General features: G+C 44.5%; 1 protein-coding gene across 2 annotated transcripts in view; it reads right to left on the bottom strand.

Annotated features, from left to right (window-relative positions):
• Positions 1-11615, bottom strand: part of gnmt (glycine N-methyltransferase) — a 52468-nt gene extending 40853 nt beyond the window's left edge. The window contains exon 1 of one of the 2 annotated variants that reach the window (XM_048597151.1): positions 11340-11615. In XM_048597151.1, the coding sequence (XP_048453108.1) occupies positions 11340-11545 (206 nt within the window). In that variant the 5' untranslated portion in view covers positions 11546-11615. The remainder of the gene's footprint in view (positions 1-11339) is intronic. The other variant, XM_048597150.1, reaches the window with a different exon arrangement.
• Positions 11616-11791: the final 176 nt, after the last annotated feature.

Consider the following 11791-nt stretch of genomic DNA (forward strand, 5'->3'; position numbering starts at 1 on the left):
ATACAGTCCCTTAAAACAGTCCATTTTCAAGTGCATTATCCAAAGACAATGGTCTTTAAATGATCCTTTCAATCAGAGTCAATGGTGTTTCATTGGCAATTGGCAACATTTAACCTGTCAAGGTGAGATAGGTGAGAGGGGAGTGGTTACAATTACAAACAGTGACAGTGAGTGAAGAGATAGTAGGAACTGCAGATGCTGAGAATCTGAGATAACAAGGTGTAGAGCTGGATGAACACAGCAGGCCAAGCAGCATCCATGGGCCCATTTCTGATGAAGGGTCTACGCCCGAAACGTCAGCCTTCCTGCTCCTATGATGCTGCTTGGCCTGCTGTGTTCATCCAGCTCTACACCTTGTTATCACAGTGAGTGGAGAATCCAGCATCTTTGTATCAGTGTCAAAACATTAACTGTTTCTATCTCCACAGCTGCTGCCAGACCAACTGAGCTTCTCCAGCACTTTGCTTTTACTTTAGATCTTCACCAGCATCTGCGGTATTATGCTGCTTTCATTTTTATCCCTTCTTTCTGGGTCTAACATGACGCACTGGAAGACAAGAGGGACAACTCCCTGAAAGCGTCAGGTAGAGCGCTCACGTTCCACAAAAATCAAAGCACTGAATAAAATCATGCCCAAATTGTTCGGTGGAACAATAATGCTGGGAAGACAGGAATATTTCAAGTCAGGCTCCAAACAGTCCCACACTATTTCAACAGCGATCATGTATGTAAAATTCCAATCCACATCTCCAATTCTGCTCTTTTTGGAAATTCTGGGGTTAAAAAATGTCTTTTGATTTGGAGATTGGCATTTCATGATTCTGTATTTCTTCACATCAATATTGAAGATAGGAGCCCTTCGATTATGGCTGATCAAAACAGAAATGCATTGGACTTGTCTGTAGCGCACAAACGTGCAGCTATTTGCTATAATCACCGGATAATGAGGACAGAGTGAAACAAATTCCATTGAGACTGGAGCATTCTGGAGATTGCCTTCTACGTTGCTAACTATCCCTTTTGCCTCTTAGAACTTGCCATCAATCCATTTCCTAATATCCAGCTTTCTGTTGAGCTGTGAACCAGTGGGGATGCCCAAATTGTCAAATATCTCTTGCGTGCAGCCAATCAGGATGAGTCCCAGTTTGTTTTATTCACAAACCAAAAGCTTCAAATGCAAAAGGTTTCCGAAGCACGGTCACAAGAGCTGGATAGATGGAGTTTGCGTTACCAGTCCCCTCTGTCAGCAACACTGAACTAATGCCGTTGTGTATGCAGAGAGTCAATGAGATAGCTAAGTCATATTATATTTGTGCAGACACTAGAAAGGATGAAATGCGTTTGCTGCTGACCTGCAAAATGGAGAGAGAGATACAGAAAGGGGGACACAAGACAGAAAAAGGGCCAGGGATCACTGCTTTTATTCCAATGCGGAAAATTGCACTGGTCTCACTGAAGATGATTATTGCAAGTCAAATGCAGCAGGGAATGAGGATGCTAATTAGCTGTGGGACTCCATGAGGTGAGATAAAAGAGGAAGAAAAAGTGTCAGAAAGCTGTAACTAAAACATTAAGCGTGTTTCGCAGCTATCTGCTAACATCTGAGAAGGGAAAAGACAACAAAGACAAGAAAAACCTGTATTTATGCAATGATTTTAGACAATAAAATGTCCCGAAGTGTTTCACAGGCATGTTATAAAGCCAGATTTGACACTGAGCCACACAAGTTATATTAGGGCAGGTTGGCAAAAGTTTCATCAAAGAAGGTATGTGTTAAGGAGTGGATTAAAGGGAGAAATTTTCACCTCTCTGGAATGATCAAACTTGGGGATACTCAAGAGGCCAAAGTTAGAAGGCATCTAGAAGTCTCATGGGTGCAGAGGGGATTACGAACATAGGAAGGGTCAAGGCTATGAATGAAAGAGAAAACAAGGATGAGAATTTCAAAAATCAAAGCATTCCTCAACCAGGAATCAATGTAGTCCAAAGCCTCTTCAGATCCAATGATGATTATGATCCAAACAATTATCTTGCCCTTTGACTGACAAAAGTGAGCCTGTCATCGATGTACAGATTACCCGTGACTATAACTCTCAGATAGCCAATCTGCAGGTATAGAAGAATCCTGAAGGTTTTGGAAATTTCCAGCTGCAGAAAACGAAGACAGCAAAAAAAAAGAACCAGGGAACCATACCACAAGGATGGTGGCCATTCAGTTCATTGGGCCCGTATGGATCATTTTTGTAAAAGGCTTCCAATTAGTTTCACTCCTGAATTATCTTTCCAAGACGTACACAGTTCCATTTCAGATATTTCTGTTGAATTTGTCATGTGAACAAATCCATCGTTCATATTCCCATTAATGAACTTTTCTGAACAGCACGTTGTGCTGAAACAATGAGATCCAGACTGAACGTGGTGTTCCCAATTCTCTGCCACATGATGGCTTCGTAAAATTCACCTTAACATTACAATCTGCTGTGAGACTTTGGACTCAGAAAAATTACATTTTAAATAAAGGATTATTCTTAAATGACTGTGCTCTGCATCCTTGCATCCATTTTTACCGCACCTTTTACTACCTTAGAGACATCCCAAGGTATTCACTGTTTGAATCCAAGAAATGCACCAGCAAATTTGCGTACAAAAGCTGCCACAAACAACCACGAAATGAAATGATCCAATAATCCGTTTTAGTAACATTGGTCGAAAGAAAAATACAGCCCAGGACACTAGCCTCGTCTTGGAATAGTGCTGGGGCTATTCTACATCCAACTGACAGACCCTTCAACTCCCTCAAAGACCGCAATGGAGCACCAGCTTAAGGAGTTTTTGCTCAAGATATTGCAGTGGAATTTGAACATCTAACTTTCTGATTCCGAAGAGGGAGTGGCTACCAAGTGCCACATGGATTATAAACAGTCCTTATGCCTTGTCTACAGAACCTGACATGCTGTTGTTTCCTTGCAGGTCAGAATTGAGGTTGGTCCAAAAATGTACACGGTAGATGGATTGGGTCATGCTAAATTGCCCATTGTGTCCAGGGCTGTGCAGGCTGGGTGGATTGGCTCACATTTATAAAGCCTACCAGTTATTTCAAGCACAACATTCATCATAGATATATGTGGGATATGAAGTTATGCTGAAATTTAGTCAAGAGATCATTGAATGGTGGAGCAAGCTCAAGAGGTCAAATGGCCTCCCCTGATCCAGTGTTCCGACAATCAACCCTCAGCAGAAACAGTTATAACCACAACTTATGCATGTATGTAGCACCAATGATGCAATAAAGCATCTCAAGGTGCTTCACAGGAGCATTACCGAATAAAATATCACGTCGATCCATAAAAGGACATGTTATTTCCAATGACCGAAAGCTTAATCAAAGAGGTTTGTCATAAGAAAGTGCCGTAAAAGAGGAAAGTGCAGGTCAAAGCCTAAGGACAGATTAGGCTATTTAGGGCTAAGATGAGGCGGAATTTCCTCACCCAGAGACTGGTGAGCCTGTGGAATTCTCTGTCACAGGAAGCAGTTGAGGCCAAAACATTGAATGTTTTCAAAACAGAGTTAGATACAGTTCTTGGGGCCGAAGGGACCAAACAGAGAGAAAGCAGGAGCAGGGTTTAGAGTTGGAGGATCAGCCGTGATCATATTAAACAAAGGAGCAGGCTCGAAAGGCCAAATGTCCTACTCTGCTCCTATTTCCTGTGTTTCTAAAGAGGCAGTAAGCTCTGGTTGGTGTTCCAGAGCTTAAACCTTAGACAACTAAAGGTGCAGTCAGCCGTGGTGGATAGATTAAAATCGGAGATGCTCAAGAGGCCAGAATTAGAGGAACGCAGACATCTGGGAGAGGTCAGACTGCCAGGGAAAAGGGGCTCACTCCATATCCCAGGGCTGGAGGTTGGAGTAAGTCAAAACTCATATGACACCAGGTTATAGTCCAACAGGTTCAGTTGAAATCACAAGCTTTCAGAGCACAGTTCCTTTACCAGGTGCAGTGAGAGAGGTGAGAACACAGACACAGAGTTTATAGGCAGAGAGATGAAGGGCAGAGAAATCAAAGAATCACACAACTGGTGTGAATGGAGTGAACAAACGTAAAGTGACAGGCTCCTGTTGAATCTTTAATCATTCACACATTCCTGCATTCTAGAAATTGCAGAAGCAGGATATGGGGGACTCTGTTAGAAAGGAGACGCAAGTTTTGATTGCTTAAGATGTAAATTCCAGAATCTGTTTCAAGTCACTGCCCGGAGATAATTAAAGGTTTTAATCAGTGTCTGCCTAATTTTCCAAACTTCAATCAGGCAGAGATGCAAAAGGTGACGTCTCAGGTCAGACAGTGAATTGTAGGTGTGGGGCTTTGTTCAGAATCTGTCTCAGAGTTTTAACCTGGAATCAGGCCGGTTTTATTCCGAAAGCAGGAATTTATAAAATGCCACACTGACTGACTGTGACTACAAACTGTGTGTTTTTGGAACAAAATAGAATTTATCTGCAAATAAACAAATATCTTGGATGAAATGATTCACCCCGTAGGTTTATATGTACGTGTGTATGTGTGTGAGAGAGAGGGAGCGAGGGAAAGAGAGAGTATATGTGTGTGTGTGTACACGCGAGAGAGAACGTGTGCGCGAGAGAGTATATGCATGTGAGAGAGACTGCTTGCAAGTGTGTGTACACTTTTGGATTACTTATTACAAAATAATTAAGGTAGAGAGATCATAACAATTAATCAAGGTGATGCTGTCAAAACAGGACAGTAAGGGAGATTCTACAAACACAGAATCATGTGGTGGGGGTAGCACGACATGAACCCAAGATCACTGTTGAGGCATCCCTGCCTGCATTGTATGAGATAGGCAACGTTGGCCGAGTCATGTGAGTATCTGCCGTGTATGTGGTGGGTGGTGTTCCCTAGTGTCCATGTCGATGATCTGACATGTCTTGCAGAGGTTACCATGACAGGTTTGTATAGCGTTGTGGTTGATGTTGTCCTGAAGGACCGGTAGCTTGCTACGCACAATGGTCTGTTTAAGGTTTGGCGGGTGTTTGAAGGTGAGAAGTGGAGGCTTGGGGAAGATCTTGGCGAGGTGTTCATCGTCATCGATAGTGTGTTGAAGGCTATGAAGAACATGGCGTAGCTTCTCCATTCCCAGGAGGTACTGGACGATGAAGGGTACCCTATCGGTCATATCTTGTGTCTGTCTTCTGAGGAGGTTGTTGCGGTTTTTCGCTGTGGCATGTCGGAACTGGCCATCAATGAGTTGGGCATCATATCCCATTCTTGTATGGTCGTTCAAAACCTTCAGGTGCCTGTCGTGTTCCTCCTCACCTGAGCAGATCCTGTGTATGCGTGGGGCTTGTCCGTAGGGGATGGCTGCTTTAATACGTTTCTGGTGGAAGTTAGAGAAGTGCAGCATCATGCGGTTATCTGTGGGCTTGCGGTAGAGTGAGGTATTGAGGTGTCTGTCCCTGATGGAGATGTGTGTGTCCAAGAATAAGACGGATTCTGAAGAGTAGTCCATGGTAAGTCTGATAGTGGGATGAAACTTGTTGATATCGCTGTGTAGTTGTTTCAGTGATTCCTCGCCATGAGTTCAAAGGAAGAAATATATCTGGTGTATAGCGCTGGTTGGAGGTCCTGCGCAGCAAAGAAGTCTTGTTTGAATTTGTGCAAGAAAATGTTGGCATATTGGGGAGCAAATCTGGTTCCCAGGGCTGTTCCGTGTGTCCAGATGTCAGGGAACACTTCAGAGGTCAAGGACATTCAGTCTCCGATCTTTGGGTAAGTGTCCTCCAAGGTAGACTTGGAGATACACAACAACGGAGAATCGCCGAGCAGAGACTGATAGCCAGGTTCAGTACCCATGAAGATGGCCTCAGCTTCTCTAGCTTCCGCCCTAAACATATTAAAACAGCCATCCCCTACGGACAAGGCCTAGGCATACACCGGATCTTGGGCTCATGTCGTCCTATTTTGACACCATCGCCTTGATACATTGTTATGATCTCTCTGCCTTAATTAGTTTGTACAGCTTTGGATTACGTATTACACGCTCTCATACTCACCCCCCACTCATGGATACACACACACACACACATACACACACACACTCTCTCTCTCTCACACACACACTCTCTCACACTCTCTCACGCACACACACTCTCTCCCACTCTCACACACACTCTCTCTCACTGTCTCTCACACACACACTCTCTCTCACTCTCACATACACACACTCACTCACTCTGTCACACATACACACACACACACTCTCTCAATCTCTCTCTCACACACACACTCTCACTTTCTCGCTCACATACACTCTCTCTCACACACACACACACACACACTCTCTCTCTCTCTCTCACTCTCTCACACACACACAAAAGTAAACCTATGGGGTGAATCATGTCACCCAAGACTTTGTTTATTTGCAGATACAATCTATTTTGTTCAAGAAACACACAATTTGTAGTCACAGTCAGTCAGTGTGGCATTTTATAAATTCCTGCCTTCGGAATAAAACCGGCCTGATTCCAGGTTAAAACGCGGAGACAGATTCTGAACAAGGCCCCACACCTACAATTCACTGTCTGACCTGAGACGTCACCTCTTGTATATTCCTTTCTCTCTCTGACCTTTTGATGTTTGGAAAGTTAGGCAGACACTGATGGAACCTTTAATCTTGGGGCAGTGACTTTAAACAGGTTCTGGAATTTGCATCTTAATCAATCAAAACTTGCATCTCCTTTCTAACAGAGTTCTCCAGACCCTGCTTCTGCAATTTCTAGAATGCAGGAGCGTGTGAAAGATTAAAGATTCAACAGGAAGCAGTCAGTCATCTATTTTAGGTTTGTTCACTCCACTCACACCAGTTGTATGATCCTTTGATATCTCTGCCCTTCATCTCTCTGCCTATAAACTCTATGTCTGTGTGCTTTCCTCATAGAACCCCTACAGTATGGAAACAGGCCATTCGGCCCAACAAGTCCACACCATCCCTCCAAAGAGCATCCCACCCAGATCCATTCCCCTACCCCTGTATTGCCCAAGACTAACCCAAATATCCCTGGGCACTATGGGGCAATTTAGCATGGCCAATCCACCTACCCTGCACATCTTTGTGGACAGTGGGAGGAAACCCAGACACCCGGAGGAAACCCACACAGACTCAGGGTGAACATGCTAACTCCACACAGACAGTCACCCAAGGGTGGAATTGAACCCGGGTGCCTGGTGCTGTGAGGCAGCAGTGCTAACCACTGAGCCACCCTAATTCTCTCACCGCACCTGACGAAGGGGCTGCACTCTGAAAGCTTGTGATTTCAAATAAGCCTGTTGGATTATAACATGGTGTCGTCTGATTTTTGACTTTGTCAACCCCAGTCCAACACCGGAGCCTCCACATCATCGAAGGTGCAGTGTCCATTTTCGAGACTGGTGGACTCTTCCAAGCTGTTTGATGCAACAAGGTCTTCAAGATGATACAACTGAAGCTGAGAAAGGGTAATGTTTAGATTTTACTAGACAGAATGCAGCAAAATATATACAATGTCCGAGGAAACAATGGAGTTTGGTAATGCCATCAAATTCAAGAGAGAGCTTATGATGGAAATAGATTGTCAGGGGCAGGGTGGGGGCATTGGCGGGAGTAGTTGTCAAAGCCTGAAACAGCAGGTTGTGCGCAATTTTTAATTTCAGATCATGTGCAAGAGGGGGAATGTTACAGCAATACTGCAACTAGTTGACCTCGGCTGGATTATTATTTCCACGTCCAGCTACCATACTTCTGATTTAATTTAGTTTTGTTTTATTCTTTTAGAACATGTGTGACAGCCCTGGAGGAGGCATGGCAGCAACTTAATGGGAAAATAGCAGGGATGAGCAACTTCAGTCATCTGGAGACACCAGAGATGCTGGAGCTGCTCGCTCTTGAGCAAAGGAAGCTAAGCAGAGATTTAATAGAGGCGTTCTGAATGTTAAGGAGTTTTTGTAGGGAAGATTATGGCAAAACTATTTCCACAGGGGAAGGATTGCAGAGTCATACAGCATGGAAACAGATCCTTTGGTCCAACTCGTCCATGCCAACCAGATATCCTAAATTGAACAAATCCCATTTGCCTGTGTTCGCCCCATATCCCTCTAAACGTTTCCTATTCATGTACCTGTCCAAACGTCTTTTAAATGTTGCAATTGTACCGGCCTCCACCACTTCCTGTGGCAGCTCATTCTATACATGCACCACCCTCTGAGTGAAAAAGTTGACCCTAAGGTCCCTTTCAAATCTTTCTCCCTCACCTTAAACCTATTCCCTGTAGTTTTGGACTCCGCTACCCTGGGAAAAAGACCTATTCACCTTATCTAATCTCCTCATGATTTTATTAACCTCTATAAGATCTCCCCTCAGCTTCTGATACTCAGGTGAAAAAAGTCCCAGCCTATCCAGCCTCTCCTTACAACACAAGCTCTCCGTTCCCGGCAATATCCTTGTAAATTTTTTTCTGTGCCCTTCCTAGTTTAAAAACATTCTTCCCATAGCACCGTGATAACGGTTTACAGATTGATGATGATGAACAAAAGAACCAAATGTAAAGTGAGAAGAATTTTTTTAATGCAATGAGATTGTCATAGTCTGGAATTTACTGCCTGAAAGAAAGTTTTAATGCTGCTTTCAAAAGGGCATTCAACAAATAAATTTCAGAAAAGGGCAATTTTCAACCGTATAGGGAAAACAAATGGGAAGGAGAGTGGGAAAACCATTTCAAACAGTGGGCACAGGCACAAAGAATCGAATGGTCTCCCCTATGCCAGGGGCTTTTGTGAGCCAGAATTTGCAGTAGCAGGGCATTAAACAGAATGTGTCTTTTGGTGGAATGGCCCTTGTACCCTTGAGCTCAAAACCATCTTTCCCCATAAAGTCACTGAAAGAGGGAACTGGCATGTCATAGAGACAGAGCTCAACAAGGTATCTGTTTAACAGTGAATTTAACTTCGAACAGGATGCGAAGAAGGGTCTGAATTCAATGTGAAATTTCCAAAAAAAGGGGAGTAATAAGGAGAGAGAAACATTGGAATATGAGTGAGAGAAAAGGAAAGGTGAACCAAAGGAAATGTACAAAATCAAATTAAATTTAAAAGTTACGCTGTTCTTTCAAGCCTCTGAACCTAAAAGCGTGGGACTCCACCTTCGCAACTCGTTTGTTTGGTGCCGGTGAGAATGACTAGTAACTGTTGACATTGACAGGACTGGCAACATCTCTCTTTTTAGCAATATTCATCAGGCTGTTAATAACCATAAGAAATACATACAGGAGTCGGTCCCTCAAACCTGCACCATCTTTCAACAGGATTATGGCTGATCCGACAAAATTGTATTTGTTCATGTAACGCCACAGCTTAACTTGATCAGGTGTGTTTAGTTGGCAATTCTTGGGCATAAGTGGCAAAAAAAGGGGCAGCGTGCTTTGCAAAGCTAACAAAACTATATCACAGGGAACAACCACTGGATTTTGACATTCCAGGGATATCTGCTCCTCACAGCCACTGCATCACTTACCCCTTGAAGCACTTGACATTATTTCAATGGTCACTCCTGACCCATTAATGAATCTACTAGGACAATTCCTTTCGCAGTGTCTATCTCTTTAAATGCGCTGAAATGTAACCTTCTGCACTTGAACACACACCAAGTCTGCATTGGAGCTGTTTAATGATTCTGCACTCGAGCTGGTACATAAAAGCCAAGTGTTGCTCAGTACCTTGCTAGAGAGAATAAGCACAGTTCTCAATGATTTAGAGCTATTTGTACATTAAAAAAAACATTGCATTCTATGAAGCACACAAGAATGGACTTGGGCATTCCAAGTCTCTGATATTGAACTGACTTTCATTATCAGCGACCTGCCCTGTCGACCAGCACTCCTTTTAGTAAGTTCCTGGTTATGTTAGTTTGGAGTGACCAGCTATCACATAGAGCATGATAGAATCACTAGCTTCGCACTCAGTGATGACATTGTTCTAAGATCAGTCGGCAGTCATAAGGTACCGGAAGAGACGCTTTGGCTCACTGTGCCAGTGATCGGATTTTGAAAAGCTCAGCACAGTCCCCCAACAAGGTGCTCCCTTCTCCCAACACACACAGCTATTCTGATAGTGACCACTGACAATTGATGTAAAAACCCATCTGGTTCATTAATGTCCTTGAGGGAAGGAAATCTGCCATCCTTACCTGGTCTGGCCTACAGACCCACAACAATGTGGGTGACTCTTCGAGATAGCAAGAACTGCCGATGCTGGAGTCAGAGATAACAGTGTGGAGCTGGAGGTACACAGCAGGCCGGGCAGCATCAGAGGAGCAGGGGAGTTGACATTTCGGGTCGGGACCCTTCTTCAGATCTGCCCTCTGTGCAATTGGAGATGGGTAATGCTGGCCTAGCCAGTGATGTCCACACAGCCATGAACATTTTGTTTTAAAGGCTCTGCCGATTGCACTGTAGACTGAATTCGAATGAAGCCTTGCAATAAATACCTGCAGGATAAAAATCTTAAATAGCAACTTTGTCACTGGTTAATGTTTGCAGGCCCCAGTTATCGCCACCAAGGCATCTGCTCCACGTACATGCCAGGCTGCCAGCTTTTGGCCAACTGAAAGCCAGGGAAGAAGGACACACTGTTTAAAAAAGGGGGTAAGCATATCGCATCTTTCTGTACCTGTTTGAACATAATAAAGCTCCTTTGAAAGAAAATAAAACAACTCGAAGCCAGCAAGCGAACAACTTGTCTGCAGGCTGTTTTCCATTGCTAAGAGGGGTATAGCCAGGCCAGGTTCCATATGGTGGTTAGAACTGCCGATGCTGGAGTCTGAGATAACACAGAGTGGACCCAGGCCAGGCAGCATCAGAGGAGCAGGAAAGCTGACGTTTCGGGTCGGGACCCTTCAGAAATTTCGGAATTCTGACGAAATATTTCTGCTGTGTTCCTCCAGCTCCACACTGTGTTATCTCAGGTTCCATATGGTGGATAAACAAGCCATTTAAAACCAGTTACGGCATGGATTGGAGTGGATGGTCTCACCCCAGGGTGACAAATCAGTGGAAGCTGTCCCCAGTCAGGCAAGCTTCTTTTCTGAGTTAAGGATTTGGAATTGGCTCTGACTGTATCCGTAACCTGACACGAGACGCACTCTGCTTTAAAGGGAAGCTGAAGTAAGACGCAGGATTTAGGTTCCAGTATCGATTACACGGGGAAAGCCAGTGGGGAGTTTGTTTTTTTGTAAAAGAATATGAATGCATTTTGTTTTGTTGGAATGGATGAAGGTGAATTTTCCCCCTACCCGGTGCCACATGCCACGTCCAGGACCCGCTGACACTGATGCTGTCGGAGCAGTTGGACCACAGCGCTGCGGTATTCGTCTGTGCGGCTCCTTCTATCGCCGATATACAGCTGCCAGACTCTGGCCGCTCTGCCGTCCGCGTACTGGTCCGGCAAGCCCACCGCTGCCACCCCGAGCGATCGGGTCCGGTACACGTTGTCCACCATATGGCCGAGCTCAGGCACGCTTCTCCCACACGGAAACAGGCTCAACGATCACAAAAAATAAACACGTTCAGCTGCAGCCGCGGTACAAAATAAAAACTTCAGCAGAACTCCCCGCAAAAAACTTTCTCAGCCAATCAGAGGCGCCGCTACAAGCGCGCCCCTTTCCACTGACCACACCCCCCTAACACTGACCACACCACCCCACACTGACCACACCCCCTAACACTGACCACACCACCCCACACT

This window comes from Rhincodon typus, chromosome 5, assembly GCF_021869965.1.
Source record: "Rhincodon typus isolate 14 chromosome 5, sRhiTyp1.1, whole genome shotgun sequence".
Lineage (NCBI taxonomy): Eukaryota > Metazoa > Chordata > Chondrichthyes > Orectolobiformes > Rhincodontidae > Rhincodon > Rhincodon typus.